Here is a 17,134-nt window from a genome sequence, read left to right on the forward strand (position 1 = left end):
CATTTCCAATCCTAAAGGTTTCTGTTTATTCAGATTAAGTACAACTTCAGCTGTTTTATATAAATATAGATGTATATTTTATATATGAATTTCATGTTCGCCACAGGATATGATTCTTCAAGTTTTAGAACTCTATAAGACACAAACTTGCAATGTAGATTTTCGCTACAATTTACATGTCTCGTAACAGTGACCTGTGCATTGTGGAGGGAGCACGGGACCAGGCATGTGCCTTCAAATTTTTTGGTTGCATGTCCAATGGATGTCATTTAAGAGACAGCAGGTCTATATTCTTTGGGTGCATAGCCCATGGATGTCCTTTAAGAAACAGCAGGCCTCCTTCCATAGGTCTGCAATGTCCAGATCCTGGAGACTGCCTTTAGTGGGCCCATCCTCCTGGTTTCCAAAACAGTGGACTAAGTAGTTGCTTTGCAATTTATCTGCAGACCACTTTAGCTGTCTTTCACAGACAGCATTGCATACAATACCTCATAGAAGGGACTTCAAGTCAGCTCCTTGCTCTTGATTGTATCTTTCTCGTCCAGTTCCTTGCTTTTTATTGGATGTCTTTCTGTCCTAATCTTGTTTGTCCGTTCCTGAAGATTTCTTCTTTATCCTCACTTTTGTATTCTGAATTGCATACTACTCCCTACTGATTTCATGTAACATATTTTTGTGTGTCCTATTCGTTCCTTCGGCACTTTAGCATACTGTGTATGCTTGTCCTCCACCCTTAGTTTTTCCTGTCCTCATACACCTGCATTTCTCCCCCCCACCCTCCATCCTAGTACAGTGCTCTCTATGCTTTCTTGTTCCCGTCCCCCCCCCCCCCCCCCCCCCCCTCTCCTCCCCTTTCCTCTATGGGTTTCCCTGCGGATGAGACTGGAGATGTGCTTGACTCCTCTGTAGTGCACAAAGCACCAGAAGGTGGGCTTAGTGATACCCTATATGTTGTCCCTCAGCACTTTATTATGCCTTTAAAGATGACCACAGCTTTGTAGAACGCAACATGAAAACATTATTTTCTATGTTTTCAAAATGGCCACTGTGTTGCGTCACGGTGGGTCAAACAATACACCAGCCACCTTGAAAAAAGGGAAACATTTTCTATACTTTCAACAGAACCAAGTGAAGTTGTGTAATGCAGAATGGCACCCATACTGAAAAATAGGTTTTCATGTTACCCCCACTATTGTCTTTGCCAGTATCGCCCATTTTTAATACCACTAAGCATTAGCAATTCCAGTACAAGCTGCTCAACGTGTTCACAATGCTAGACCATTTGGCTTTGCCAATGCTTGTTCCTTTATAAAAGTGGCAATTAATTACAGTGGAACTATGCATCTTCACAAAATCACATAAGCTTAGCTCCCTCATGGGCACAACAGCTTCAGTGCAGTCACGGTCTGTGCTTCAGCTGACGCTTCGGAAGATGAAGTCCTAAAATTACATGTATGAAAAGTAAGAAGCTGTTCCCCTTTTTGAAATCTCAAAAATTGGTGCCTAAAATGTAGGAAATTGTTGATTTCTATAGAAACCAATACAAGTCAATAATTCAGGGAAATGTTGGGTAAAATCTGGGCACAATACCAGCAGTTATGATAATTAGACCCTGCCAAATGGACCTGCTTTTACTGTGCAGAGTTAGTAATGCTTGTAAGACACCTCAGCAACCTGCCTGCTCCTTCTCTCCTTCCTACTAAAATATACAAAAAGTGATGGGTGGAATACCTGAATTAATCTCAGCCACGTTAACTACTCAAGGCTGCAACCCAGTCCATCGTTATTTTGCTCACCATGCCACCTCAGTTTGGACACTGTTCTGGTGTTTGTGAAATACTGTTCCAGTCTTCTACTTTAGCCATAGCATTTTGCTTTCTGATGGATACTTCTAACTGCAGATTCCACACCCTTTGAATATCCCCACACATCAGATTGGATCCGGAAACTTACTTAGCAAGGATTCCGGATACAAGTGGCATTGTGTGGCTCAATGGTGACTTTGTTAACCTCAGAAGTGACAGGCCAGAGTTGTATATGAGAGTGACCCCTGCAGGCCGTCATCATTTCCAGAGCTCTGCTTAATTTTTTTTTGTTGAATTAATATTTTTCTTCATAATGTGAAATCCAGCGTGCAACGGGACAATGTCCCCACCTAAAACTATTGGGTTCAAACCAACTGCAACTGTTGGACGCAGATGTCTGTGACACACTGCCTGAAGTGTGCCTTTGATATTTGGGGCACAACTACACGTCATGTAGAGAATGCACCCTCATTAGCCCAAACATGAGGTTAGACTTTGAAGCAAAGCTTCACATAACCGAGCATTGGAAAAAGCCATGCAAGTCCCACTCCTGCTTGAAGTCAAGGGTGTTAACTCATTCCCTCCCTTGAGGACATTCCTGCCACAGGTCATCTTCACAGTCAAGGTTGTCAGGCAATTCAGAAGTCTAAATTGAAGCAGTGGTGGGGGTCCCCTTTGAGAGAGCGGGAGTGGACATAGTGGGTCCACTTGAACCTCCCACAGCACCAGGGAACCAATATATTCTGGTAGTAGCAGATCAAGCTACCAGGTACCCTGAGGCAATTCCCCTTAGGTCCACTACTGCTCCTGCAGTAGCTAAAGCACTCATAGGTATTTTTACCAGAGTGGGATTTCCTAAGGAGGTGGTGTCTGACAGAGGTGCCAACTTGATGTCAGCTTACTTAAAGCACATGTGGAATGAGTATGGGGTGACTTGGTTCACCATGCCATACCATCCACAAACCAGTGGTCTTGTAGAAAGGTTTAACAAGACATTGAAAGGCATGATCATGGGGCTCACTGAAAAACTGAAAAGGAGATGAGAAGTCCTCTTGCCATGCCTGCTTTTCGCCTACAGAGAGGTGCCACAGAAGGGAGTAGGGTTTTCCCCCCTATGAGCTTCTGTTTGGCCATCCTGTAAGGGGACCACTGGCACTTGTAAAAGAAGGCTGGGAAAGACCACTCTGTGAGCCTAAACAAGATGTAGTGGACTATGTACTAGGCCTCTGCTCTAGGATGGCAGAGTACATGGAAAAAGCAAGCAAAAACCTTGAGGACGGCCAACAACTCCAGAAGTTGTGGTATGACCAAAAGGCTGCTATGGTTGAGTTTCAACCAGGGCAGAAAACCTGGGTTCTGGGGCCTGTGGCTCCCAGGGCACTTCAGGACAGATGGAGTGGACCTTACCCAGTGCTAGAAAAGAAGAGTTGGTCACCTACCTGGTAGACCTGGGCACTAGCAGGACCCCCCAAAAGGGTGATCCATGTTAACCGCCTTAAACTCTATCATGACAGGACATATGTAAACATGTTAATGGTTACTGATGAGGATCAGGAAGCAGAGAGTGAACCTCTCCCTGACCTCCTCTCCACTGACCCGAAAGATAGCTCAGTAGATGGAGTTGTCTACTCAGACACCCTCTCTGGCCAACAGCAAGCTGACTACAGGAAGGTCCTCCAGGACTTTGCTGAGCTCTTTTCCTTGACCCCCCTGTCAGACACACCTGTGTACCCATGATGTGGACACAGGAGACAGTATGCATGTCAAGAATAAAATATTCAGACCGTCTGACCAAGTCAAAGAAAGCATCAAACTGGAAGTCCACAAGATGCTGGAGTTGGGAGTGATAGAGCACTCTGACAGTCCCTGGGCTAGCCCAGTGGTCTTGGTACTAAAACCTCACACCTGCCTTAAGAAATCCTCCATCTTGATTTTGGAGGATTCCCTCAATAGTAATAGGGATGTGCCCACTCTCCACAGGGAGGAGGCATAAAGAGGGTGTAGCCACCCTCAAGGACAGTAGCCATTGGCTACTGCCCCCAGACCTAAACACCCCCCCCAAATTTAGTACTTAGGGGCAACCCTGAACCGAGGAAAATCCGATTCCTGCAACCTACAAGAAGGAGGACTGTTGACCTGAAAGCCCCGCAGAGACGTCGGAGGCGACAACTGACTTGGCCCCAGCCCTACCGCCTGTCTCCAGACTCAAAGAACCTGCACTTCTACGCATCTAGCGGGACCAGCAACCTCTGAGGACTCATAGGACTGACCTGCACCTGAAGGATCAAGAACCTCCCGAGGACAGCGGCTCTATCCAGAAACAGCAACAAAGAAGCAACTTTAAAGAGACTCTCACTTCCTGCCAGAAGCGTGAATCTTCACACTCTGCACCCGACTCCCCCGGTTCGAGTTTGGAGAAACAAACAATGCAGAGAGGCCTTCCAGGCGACTCCAACAATGTGGACACTCTGAGTCGACCTCCCTGCACCCCCACGGTGACGCCTGCATATAGGATCCAGAGGCTCCCCCTGACCGCGACTGCCTGGTAACAAAGGAACCCGACGCCTGGACCAAGCACTGCACCCGCAGCCCCCAGTGCAGGAGTGACCAGCAGGTGTCCCTCATCGTAGCCCAGTCAGTGGCTGGCCTGAGAAGCCCCCCTGTGCCCTGCCTACATCTCCAGTGTGACCCCCCCCTGTCGCTCCATTGATTTCTCCAGCAAACCCCGCACCCACTTTGCCCACTGCACCCGGTCGCCCCTGTGCCGCTGAGGGTGTGTTTTGTGTGCATCCCCTCCCACCCCATGCCCTCAGTGCTCTTCAACCCCCCCCCCCCCCCACCGGTCTGCTCCCAGAGGTGATGCTTGCAGATGCTAGCAGACTGGAACCGGAGCACCCCTGTTCTCCATAGGGACCTATGTTTTGGGTCCTCCTCTACACCTGACCGGCCCTGTGTTGCTGGTGCAGTGGCTTTGGACCCACCTATGCTGGGCTGCCTATGCCCAGGAGACTGACTGTGTAAGTGCTTTATTTACCTGAGAAACTAACCAAAACTTACCTCCCCTAGGAACTTTTGATTTTTGCACTGTGTCCACTTTTAAAATAGCTATTTGCCATTTTAACCAAAACTGTGTGTACTACTGTTTTAAATCAAAGTTCTATACTTACCTGTGTGAAGTACCTTGCATTGTATGTACTTACCTCAAATTTGAATCTTGTGGTTCTAAAGATGAATTAAGAAAATATATTTTTCTATATAAAACCTATTGGCCTGGAGTTGAGTCTTTGAGTGTGTGTTCCTCATTTATTGCCTGTGTATGTACAATAAATGCTTAACACTGCCCTCTGATAAGCCTAATGCTCAACCACACTACCAAAAAATAGAGCATTAGCATTATCTGTCAACCTCTAAGGGGAACCCTTGGACTCTGTGCACACTATCTCTCACTTTGAGATAGTATATACGGAGCTAACTTCCCACAGTGCCACTCTATCTCATTCCCGATCTCAGATTGCAGAGCCGATTGCACAATTGATCCCATTGCACCCTGAGTTCCCTAGATCTTCAGCGACACCGCAGAAGATCGAGGCCTTAAAAGGAGGTCATGTTGCTTGCTTATTTTTGGCTCTCATCTGGTTCTGGCACCTTTGAGCCCTACGGATCTGCAGGGGTCTCCATTTTGGTTACCGCCGGCAGATCCATCCTCTGTGCCTCATGAACCTGTCTCTGGTTCCACACCAATTCCAGTGCCGACTTCTACTCTGGCTCCAAGGCTTGCACCAGTCCCTTCGTTTTGATGCCAGGTCCAGTGGCAGGGGCATCTGGGAGCCATTTACAGACTCTGATGTCCGATTCCAAGCCAAACTCTCGGCCCTCACCAAAGTCCTATCCCTACTTCATTCGAACGTGCACGGATCCCTCCTGGGCCACTAATGGAAACAAGTGCTTCCTTTGCGGTTGTGATTACACTTGCTGCTAAGCCTCTGGATCTGCAATTTCATTCTGGTTAAAACTAATGTTCTTACTGAAATGTTACAGCTTGGTCAGGCTTCCTCTGAACCATTTTTTCCATTTAATGGAACCCTAATGAATATATTGATGGGCACTTGGTCTAAGCCTTTCTCTTGCTTACTGGTGAACTGGCAATTAACAAGATGCCAAAGACTGGTACCAGGCTACCCTTAATTGCCTGATGGTAAACTGGCAAGTAGCCAGACGCTGCAGACTAGCACCAGGGTACCCTTCCCCAGAGGGTCTGGTGGTGCAGTCTTCCATTAGTTGGGTAAATCTCAATTCATTTCCACTGACCCCACTCCTTAGTTGAGGAGAATTGAGGCATTTGAAAAACTGTTTTCTTCGACCACAATGGCTTTAAGGTTGGTCAGCACAAGGTGTTCACTAGGACGATATATGCACACCCTCTGAGACATGGTCAACAAGATCTTGTCTGGCATTCCCGGAAGAGTTTAGGGTCTCAGTAGTTCAAACTATTCAAGGCGGTCAGGATTCCGACAAATACGTATTTTGGGTTTGCCTGGACACTACACGGCAAGCAGTAGGCATTAGTGTTGTGCTCCATCGCCACATATGGATGAGATCCACAGGCTTTTCTGGTGATGTGGAGGCATCTTTTATAGATGTCTTTTGATGGCTCCCACTTTTTTCGAGAAAAGGCTAATTCTGCCCTAGAGCACATCAGATAAAGTCAGGCCACGGCACCCTCTGGCCACATCTGTCACACAGTTCTCATCAGCTTCGGCCCTTCTAAGGCTACTCTTGAGGTTTGGTGGACAGGCAACACAGGCCCGTAGCAGACACCTCACGCCTTTTGTCACAGGGGGCAGGTATCAGGCAGGCAGTGTACTGGTCACCAAGAACTGCAACATTCCCATTCCCTCACCCATGGGAAGCAGAATCAAATGTTTTCTCCAAGAATTTCAAAATATCACATCTAACAAATGGGTCTTTCAGATCGGTAGGGCTATGTCCTCTTGACGACCAGCCATATATTACACCAACATTAGAGCGGCTTTCAGTGAAACATCTGTCCATCTTGTTGCAAGATGTGCAGGCTCTGTTCTCCAAAGCTGCCATAGCCATAGGCGCAGAGTGCCTAATTCGGAAATAGGGACTGGTTCTTACTTCTGCTATTTCCTAATGCTGAAGTAAGACCGAAACCTTTGTCTTGTTTTTGATCTTTGCTGTCTGAATGCCTTTCTACTCAGGACTTTTTTAAAATGCTTACACTGGCTCAGGTTCTGTCTGGCCAGTATTGGGGTGACTGGGTGGTTAACGTGAACCTGCAGGCCAGATGCTTTCATGTGCCCATTCTAGAGTCCCTCAGATATTGCCTGCTGTTCTTGGTCAGCAGGATCATTTTCAGTTTGCTCTGCTCCCCTTCAGCCTTGCCAGTGCCACACAGGTGTTTGAAGGTTGGGGATACCAGTTTTCTCCTACCTCGCAGTCTGGCTGTTAAATGAGGACTTGACACGGTCAGTCATAGATCCCCCTCTAGATGACAGCGAACCTCCTGACATCTTTGGAGTGTTCAATCAACGGGCCACATTCTCACATGAAGCCTTTGCAGAGGCTGCCTTTTATAGGGCTGTTCTGGACATTGTGAGGTTCAGGGTTTTTCCTCCATCATAAATCCAGCACATTTAGGCTGTGATCCAGGTGTTTCAGCATCCATCCTGGATCTTGATTTTGAATTTTCTGAATGTGTTCTTTAACTTTTTGATGTATGCTCCTTTTGATCCTGTGCACAGGTATATCATGAGGCTCTTAACTCTGTGTTCATCATTGCCTGAGTGTCAAGTCACTGAGTCACTAGCTTCGTTGTCCCCCTCACTGGTGCTTCAGGCTTGTCCAGCCTTTCTTCTGAAAATGGACTTACCTTTTGTGGAACAGTCCCATCATGCTCCCCACTTTCTTCTCTCCACCATAAACCTCTAAAGAGGAGAAGAGGGTACACCATCCAGGCTGTATCATGAGTGGGTCCATTGATGGGGCTAAGAAGTAGAGTGGACGGATCAGCTCTTTGTCTTACTCAATATTGCGAGGAAAGGTAGTGCTAAACAGAACTAATCACTATGGATTTATTTATTTATTTTTACAAAAAGGATCCTCCTGAGGGTGTTCAGGCACATTCCATCCAGTTAAAAGGCTGCCACTATGACCTTGGCTCAAAGTTTTTGTGTTTTGGAGTCTGCTGAACTGCCACATGGGTTTTGGTCCATACATTCGCCAAGCACAAGACTCCGTTCGCTGGGAGAGTTAACGTACCCAATTGGTCCTGTAGGATTTCCTGGTGCAAAGCCGGTTCCTCAGACTCACCTCTGCAAGCCGCATTGCTTTATGGCGTTGATTCACAAGGTCTCCTCCTACTCCCCATCCACTCTCCTCGCCATTCTGTGGCATAGCCTTTTCAGAAGCATTCTGATACCAGGCTAGTTTACCAACCCTGTCAATATTCCCAATTTGTTGGTCACACTCCACATCTCTGGCATGGAAAATGCAATTGAGTAAATTGACACCAACGCTCAAGATGGCACCTAAATATACCCTCATATCGCCATATCTGAAGATTGAGGCTGATGCAGCAACATGCTTGTGAATAGGTGGCATTGCATAGAGTTTTCTAGATCCTGTCTGGTGTTTGGGGCGATTGACAAGCTGAGGAATGTGTTGTTGAAGTATTCACCAGACAGAGCTTTACAGAAGTTAAATAACTGTTATAAACAATTGTTCAAGACTGATTTGTGGATATTCATGTGTCACGTTTTTTAGGAACTTTCTCTTTGTACAAATAGTAACTATGCTTTGAGAATTGGATTTGTCAAGCTGCTACCATTTGATTCATAATCATCTTTTATGTGTTGGTGAATTTTCTAACATATTTTGCTAACCATTTCAGGTGAGCTCATTGGTTAATTCTTTAAAGCAAGAAATAGCAAGTTTAAAGACTGAAAACAAGAACATTGAAAACGTAGGTCTTCGTTTCATAAACTATTAATACTTTATATTTTTTTTAATGTTGTTGTGAATTATTGACTTCTTTAGCTAGTGGTGCAGGTTTTTCCAAACATAATGTGGAAGTCCCTCCTTACCTTTATTGACAAGACCTCGATATTCATGACTGTCCATTATTGTGAAGTCAGAATCCTACCTTGAGATGATATCAGTAAAACACGGGACCAGTGCTTTATAAAGTAATGGGATTGATTTCTAATGTCTATTGTTCTCTCAGATTATTTATCTGTGAAATATCCTGGCCAGAGGCTGGGATACATGAGACCTTTTACATGCTCTCGCTGCTTCATGGATGCCACTTAAAATGTCGTTGGATTGCATTGCATGATGCAGAATGGATGTGAATTTACTCCAATATGTAACTGGTGATGTCTTGCCCGGACACTGTAGCTCCCTTTTCCACACCCAGCTTTCAGGAGGCTAGAATAGACTAAGATCTTCAAAACTTATAGTAGTCACACAAGTTTTTATTGTATTTATAGTCTTTTTTTGCTTTTATTTTCCTTTTCTTTCTCTGTAGCAGCAAAATGCTTTCATGTTTTAAGATTTTCAGCAAATGCGGAAAGTTAATATCATGACTGACACCCATGACCACTGTATGTGGAGTTTGGATGTTCAGTATGACTGACAATTATATAATACTATTTTGAGTTCTGTTGCACTCCTATGAATAATAAAGTTAGCATTCAAGTCAGCAATTGTTTGGGCATGCTGCTTTGGCGTGTACGGTCCCAGAACACTATTCTATTAATAATAATTCTTTGAGTCCCAAGGTGCACTGCCTCAGTCATAGGCCTTTCAGGCTTGTCTCTTAAATAAGTGCTTTAAGCCATCTCTTTCGGTTCTCTAAAATTGTATTTTCATTTAAATGTGTTCAGATTTGTGTTATTCAAATAAAATGCTTCACATTTTCACCATATTTGTGATATCGCATGGAACATACATGTATTCTTAACTTGTTGGATGTTCATCTAAATATAAACAATGTCTCCAAGGTTTTAAGAGAAGAAACATTATACGTCACAATTATGTAATTCCAGCCTTGTATGATCTTCAGGATCTGGCACACTTGGGCGTATACGTTGCCTCCTAGACAGCAGAGTGGCCGTGAGAGTAGGACTAAACTTTGTTCTTCCACTCCAGGGACTGAGGGGAAAAAAATAAACATAAGAGGTTGAGATCTGCGCGAATACCAGTCTTCCAGGCATAATGCATTTCTCTAGAATGAAAATATATCTCCCGCTCTAAATCATGAGGTTGATTCAGAGGTGCTTCTGGGAACTTGAAGTATAATACTTTGACAGCTTGTTTTGAACCTGGCCTTCACTGAGGAAGAGTGATGACGCCAATGCCACTGGCCCTTCTCAGTTGTATATATAGCCAAGCTCTTCAGAGGACAGATCTTTTCGTTTCTGACTAAGTCTGTGAAGTGTATATATTAAGGCTCTGTCAGGCTCAATTACACTTTTGTGTGAGTGATGCATGTCTCCTTAGCTATGAGGAGGAAAGATTCACAAGGTAAATAATTTACAGGAAGTTAGAGTATCCACCATAAAGATGATTCCCAAAGGGAAGTAACTTTTGTTTCTAGTTCCTTGTGCGCAATGACGTTAGTCCTCTAGGGACAGTTCATCAAACAAGAAAATTCTTCAGGCACTTGAGAGATCCAGTTCATTTTCTCTCTTCCCTGTTCTCCACATATAATTGGCAAGAAAAGTATGCCTCCCTACAGGTTTGGTGGGGCACGTAAGGGGTTTCTTTCAGAGCCATATGGTGCACCAGGAAATAACTTTACATTGCAGGCTTCCTGAATAGAGAGATGTCAGGTTAGCCCTAAAAGTATTGCTCATTTGAGGAAAGCACATTTATATCCTAAAATAGTTTTTTTTTTTTTTAAACATATTTTATTAACATTTTGTTATTATACATTTGTATGTCAGTTCAAAGTAATTACTTGCACTAGTTATACATGAGCACATAAACTGGTCACAGTTGTAGCATACATTACTCGTGTTACACTTTGTTCTTGTGGCGCCCAAAGTATTGTTTGTGCATTTATCGGGTCCTAACTCTGGTGCTCTAAGCCCCTTGACCCTCTGCGCCGAGCTCGCCGTTGATCTTAAAGTATTGGTTTTATGCCATTTTTATACGTAACAAATTTGTGAAGAAAAAGCCCGTTCCTATTTGCAACTTGGAGAAAGGATCCTAGGAAGTGAAGATCGGAAATAATGGGAGGGAAAGGGAGTAGAAGGGAGGAAAGGGAGACTAGGAGGGGATAGGAAGGGTAGCCAAACTAGACAAAAGGACAACTTTACAGCTTTGTGTGGGTAACACTTGTGGTTAATGTTCTTTAAGGAGCTGGCGCGCAGTGACACCCTTGTGAGGGCCGTGTCCGGGGCGCACTAGTGTGTGAGTGGGGCAGGAGTCTGCTCTATCCGCCCCTTCCACCCCCTTGCTCCTGAGGCGTTGTAGCTGATGGCGATTCGTGTGGCTTTTTTATCGTTTCTCCATGCGGTCCGATTGTCAGTTCAGTCACCTCAGGGCGTTTCTCGGGCAACTTCCCGCTCGGGACCACCCCCTGAAGCATGCCGTCCCCCGGCCACCCCTACATCGGTGTTTGTTGTTCTCTTGGTTAGTTCGTCCCAAGTCGTCACCAGTACTTCCCAGGTCGGGCGGTAGGAACAAGTCTGATGCCCTTGGCTTCCTCGGCCTTCAGGACCTGTAGTTCGGCCCTGGACCATTTCGTGACATCCCTTTTCCAATCGGTAAGCAATGGGGAGACCGGGGCCCTCCAGCCTTTTGAGATCAGCCTTTTATAGAGGGCCAGCGTTAGGTCTAGAAAACGCCCTCTTACTTTCCCCTTTAACTCAGTCAGCCTGAGTCCCAGCAAGCACAGGTCCGAGGTGGGCCGTAGCTCCACTCCGAGTAGCCGGGAGAGGGTAGCCAGTGCCTCCCTCCAGCCAATCTGGAGCACCGGGCACCCCCACACCATATGGTCAAAATCTGCTTCGCCCCCCTGGCATCTTGGGCATGTCCTGGGGGTCCCTCCGTATATTCGGAATAGTCGATGCGGTGTGAGGTACGTTCTGTGTAGGTAATTATATTGGATATATCGTAATTGCGTGTTACGTGAGACCACCCGGGGGTATGCTAGTGCTTTGCTCCATTCTGATTCTGTCAATTCCCTCCCAATGGTGCCTCCCCATCGCTCCCTCAGGGATTGTAAGGGGTCTAATACAGCGTGGGCCTGGGCCCGGTAAATTTTAGCTATCAGGTGGGGTTCCATCCCCCAATGTCAACAGGAGGTGCAGTACCCCGTGGACTGCGGGTTCTGCGTTTATCGTGCACCAATGATCTTTCACGGTGTGAACCAGCCTCCCGAAGAGTAGGAACCGGCCCCGGGGAACACCCACTTCCGTTAGGGCAGAAAATTCCCTCAGTACCCCCTATTAAAGAGGCCGCTCACGGTCTCGATCCCTGCTCTTGTCCATGGGCCAAGTCTGAGGCTTCCCGGGCCCAGTCCCCAGGACCAGTGCGAAATCGGCAGAGCCGGAGAATAGGGGGGGGCCCACTCCCACTGTTTTCATGCACCTCTCCCAGCATGCCAATGCAACACTCGTCATTATGTTGCTACCAGGTAGGGCTATCTTCCTACCTATCATGCGTGCCACAATCCATGTTGCTTCTATTGTCCCCTGGGTCGTGCACAAGTCCAGTGGTCCTCTGTCCGTCATCCAACCAGATACCCTTTGTAGTTGGGATGCCAAGTAATAAGCCTCAAAGTCGGGGGCACACATTCCTCCCATTTGAGTCGGTCTGCAGAGGGTTGTGAGTGCGGTGCGCCTACGACCATCGTCCCAGATTAGTTCTCTTAGGAGCATTTTCAGGTCGCGGAACCATGATGGGGGGATCAGCAACGGCAGGTTTGCGAAGTAATAGAGGAGTCGGGGGAGCATAATCATTTTGGACAGTGCCACTTTGGCCATTACTGTAAGTTTCAAAGAACGCCAGAATCCTACTGAGGACCTCAGTGATCGCAGTGCCCTGCCCAGATTACCCTCCCTGAGATCTCCCAGCTCGTGGAATATCTGGATACCCAGATACTTGAAGGTTCGGGGGGCCCAGTTCACGTCTGTCGGGCATGAAGCAGGACGCACGCCACCAGAAGACAGAGGGAACACATACGTTTTGCCATGGTTTAGGCGAAGTCCGGAGACCTCGCCAAACTTCTCCAAGACCCCGAGGGCCCAGGGGAGGTTGCTGTTGCCGTCCCCAAGGTATATTAGTATGTCGTCAGCATACAGGGAGACAATATGTTCAGTAGGTCCGCACATTACCCCCCGTCCTGCTCCCTCCTCCCGCAGCCGGTTCGAGAGGGGCTCAATCGCCAAGGCAAACAGAAGCGGGAGAGGGGGCATCCCTGTCTGGTTCCACGAAATACTGGGTATGCTCTGGATATAATTCTACCCGTCTTCACTCTTGCTAGCGGGGACGAATATAGTAGGTCAACCCACCTCACCCAGCTCTCACCCAGGCCCATCCTCATCATCACCGACCTAAGGTAGTCCCACCTAATTGAATCGAAAGCCTTTTCGAAGTCCACCGCCAACAGGAGCCCAGTCAGTGGAATCGATTCTTGGGGCATACACATGATCGAGAAAAGACGCCTAAGGTTTAGGGAGGTGCTGCAACCCGGAATGAAACCGTTTTGATCAGAGTGTATCAGCGTGGGCATATGGGGAATCAGGCGGTCGGCCAAGATCCTGCTAAGAATCTTAAAGTCGCTGTTCAGCATTGATAGTGGGCGGAAATCTGTCACCGAGGCCTCACTGTTGGTGGACTTAGGGAGTGGCACTACTAGTGCTTCGCGCATCGTGCCTGGTAACTCTCCGCGCCGCACCGCCTCCGCATACATTTCCGCCAAGCTTGGGGCTAACAAGGATCTGTATTTTTTGTAAAAGTCCATGGGGAGACTGTAAGGAAATGCCTCCTTGGCATGGTTACCCCCTGACTTTTTGCCTTTGCTGATGCTATGTTTTGATTTGAAAGTGTGCTGAGGCCTGCTAACCAGGCCCCAGCACCAGTGTTCTTTCCCTAACCTGTACTTTTGTTTTACACAATTGGCACACCCTGGCATCCAGGTAAGTCCCTTGTAACTGGTACCCCTGGTACCAAGGGCCCTGATGCCAGGGAAGGTCTCTAAGGGCTGCAGCATAGCTTATGCCACCCTGGGGACCCCTCACTCAGCACAGACACACTGCTTGCCAGCTTGTGTGTGCTGGTGAGGACAAAACGAGTAAGTCGACATGGCACTCCCCTCAGGGTGCCATGCCAACCTCACACTGCCTATGCAGTATAGATAAGTCACCCCTCTAGCAGGCCTTACAGCCCTAAGGCAGGGTGCACTATACCGTAGGTGAGGGCACCAGTGCATGAGCACTGTGCCCCTACAGTGTCTAAGCAAAACCTTAGACATTGTAAGTGCAGGGTAGCCATAAGAGTATATGGTCTGGGAGTCTGTCATGCACGAACTCCACAGCACCATAATGGCTACACTGAAAACTGGGAAGTTTGGTATCAAACTTCTCAGCACAATAAATGCACATTGATGCCAGTGTACATTTTATTGTAACATACACCCCAGAGGGCACCTTAGAGGTGCCCCCTGAAACCTTAACCAACTACCCGTGTAGGCTGACTGGTTTTAGCAGCCTGCCACACTCGAGACATGTTGCTGGCCACATGGGGAGAGAGTGCCTTTGTCACTCTGTGGCCAGTAACAAAGCCTGCACTGGGTGGAGATGCTATCACCTCCCCAGGCAGGAGCTGTAACACCTGGCGGTGAGCCTCAAAGGCTCACCCCCTTTGTTCCAGCACCACAGGGCACTCCAGCTAGTGGAGTTGCCCGCCCCCTCCGGCCACGGCCCCACTTTTGGCGGCAAGGCCGGAGGAAATAATGAGAAAAACAAGGAGAAGTCACTGGCCAGTCAGGACAGCCCCTAAGGTGTCCTGAGCTGAAGTGACTCTAACTTTTAGAAATCCTCCATCTTGCAGATGGAGGATTCCCCCAATAGGGATAGGAATGTGACCCCCTCCCCTTGGGAGGAGGCACAAAGAGGGTGTACCCACCCTCAGGGCTAGTAGCCATTGGCTACTAACCCCCCCAGACCTAAACACGCCCTTAAATTTAGTATTTAAGGGCTTCCCTGAACCTAAGACTTTAGATTCCTGCAACTTACAGAAGAAGAGGACTGCTGAGCTGTAAAACCCTGCAAAGAAGAAGAAGACACCAACTGTTTTGGCCCCATCCCTACCGGCCTGTCTCCCTCCTTCAGAAGAAACCTGCTCCAGCGACGCTTTCCCTGGAACCAGCGACCTCTGAATCCTCAGAGGACTGCCCTGCTTCCAAGAGACCAAGAAACTCCTGAGAACAGCGGCCCTGTTCAACAAAGACTGCAACTTTGTATCCAGAGGAGCAGATTTAAAGACCCCTGCAATCCCCGCAAGAAACGTGAGACTTGCAACCTCACCCGGCGACCCCGACTCGACTGGTGGAGAACCAACACCTCAGGGAGGACCCTCCGGCGACTCCGAGACCGTGAGTAACCAAAGTTGTCCCCCCTGAGCCCCCACAGCGACGCCTGCAGAGGGAATCCCGAGGCTCCCCCTGACCGCGACTGCCTGACTCTAAAATCCAGACGGCTGGAAAAGACCCTGCACCCGCAGCCCCCAGCACCTGAAGGATCGGAACTCCAGTGCAGGAGTGACGCCCAGGAGGCCCTCTCCCTTGCCCAGGTGGTGGCTACCCCGAGGAGCCCCCCCCCCCTTGCCTGCCTGCACCGCTGAAGAGACCCCTTGGTCTCCCATTGAAATCCATTGGAAACCCGACGCTTGTTTGCACACTGCACCCGGCCGCCCCCGCGCTGCTGAGGGTGTACTTTCTGTGTGGACTTGTGTCCCCCCCGGTGCCCTACAAAACCCCCCTGGTCTGCCCTCCGAAGACGCGGGTACTTACCTGCTGGCAGACTGGAACCGGGGCACCCCCTTCTCTCCATTGAAGCCTATGCGTTTTGGGCACCACTTTGAACCCTGCACCTGACCGGCCCTGAGCTGCTGGTGTGGTAACTTTGGGGTTGCTCTGAACCCCCAACGGTGGGCTACCTTGGACCCCAATTTGAACCCCGTAGGTGGTTTACTTACCTGCAAGAACTAACATTACTTTACCTCCCCCAGGAACTGTGAAAATTGCACTGTCCACTTTTAAAACAGCTAAATGTGTTTTATGTAAAAAGTATATATGCTATTGTGATTGTTCAAAGTTCCTAGAGTACTTACCTGCAATACCTTTCAAATGAGATATTACATGTAGAATTTTAACCTGTGGTTCTTAAAATAAACTAAGAAAATATATTTTTCTATAACAAAAACCTAATGGCCTGGAATTGTTTCTGAGTGTGTGTTCCTCATTTATTGCCTGTGTGTATGTACAACAAATGCTTAACACTACTCCTTTGATAAGCCTACTGCTCGACCACACTACCACAAAATAGAGCATTAGTATTATCTCTTTTTGCCACTATCTTACCTCTAAGGGGAACCCTTGGACTCTGTGCATACTATTCCTTACTTTGAAATAGTGCATACAGAGCCAACTTCCTACAGAGACCGTCTGTTCCGGGGGGTCTTCCCAGGGGCCACATGCGCTATGGCGTCGTTGATCTCATCTATAGTCACCACCCCCCCCCCCCAAGCTGTCTCTGTCCTCTGGTCTCAGTTCCCGAAGCGGGGTCTGTCGCAGATAATTGTCAAAGGTCACTGGCTCTAGGTTTCTGGGTCTGCCATACAGGTGCATGTAATACTCTCTGAATGCGTCATTGATGGGGCCCGGGCTAAGTCTACGGTTTCCCTCTTTGTCTGTTACACTAGTGATGGGTTCGCTGCTCCCGCCCAGGCGCACCAGCCATGCCAGAAGCCTGCCCGACCTCCCCTTCTCCAATTGCAGGGATGCCAGATATTTCTGCATGCTATGACATCTAAGCTTTTCTTCGGCTTTGGAGTGTTCTCTGCGGGCACGGTTATATTCTTCCTCCTCGTGTGCTGCAAGGCCCAGACTTAGCTCGCACTCATGTATGACCTTCTCTAATGCAGTGAGCTCCTTTTCTAGTGCCCCAGGCAAAAAACCCTCGTCCCCACCTTGAGTGTCTCCCACTCCACTGCCCTGGAGGGGGTGGATCCTTTATTGATCTCAATGTGTTCTGAAAGGTAGTCTCGTAGTGCCTCTCTATACGCTTGATCCT

General features: G+C 47.9%; 1 protein-coding gene across 12 annotated transcripts in view; it reads left to right on the top strand.

The window, feature by feature from the left end:
- Window positions 1-17,134, top strand: part of KTN1 (kinectin 1) — a 653,615-nt gene that overhangs the window by 527,946 nt on the left and 108,535 nt on the right. For all 12 annotated transcript variants that reach the window (XM_069208520.1, XM_069208523.1, XM_069208524.1 and 9 more), the window contains one exon: window positions 8,722-8,793. In XM_069208520.1, coding sequence (XP_069064621.1) covers window positions 8,722-8,793 — 72 coding nt within the window. The remainder of the gene's footprint in view (window positions 1-8,721; window positions 8,794-17,134) is intronic.

This window comes from Pleurodeles waltl, chromosome 9 (genome assembly GCF_031143425.1).
Source record: "Pleurodeles waltl isolate 20211129_DDA chromosome 9, aPleWal1.hap1.20221129, whole genome shotgun sequence".
Lineage (NCBI taxonomy): Eukaryota > Metazoa > Chordata > Amphibia > Caudata > Salamandridae > Pleurodeles > Pleurodeles waltl.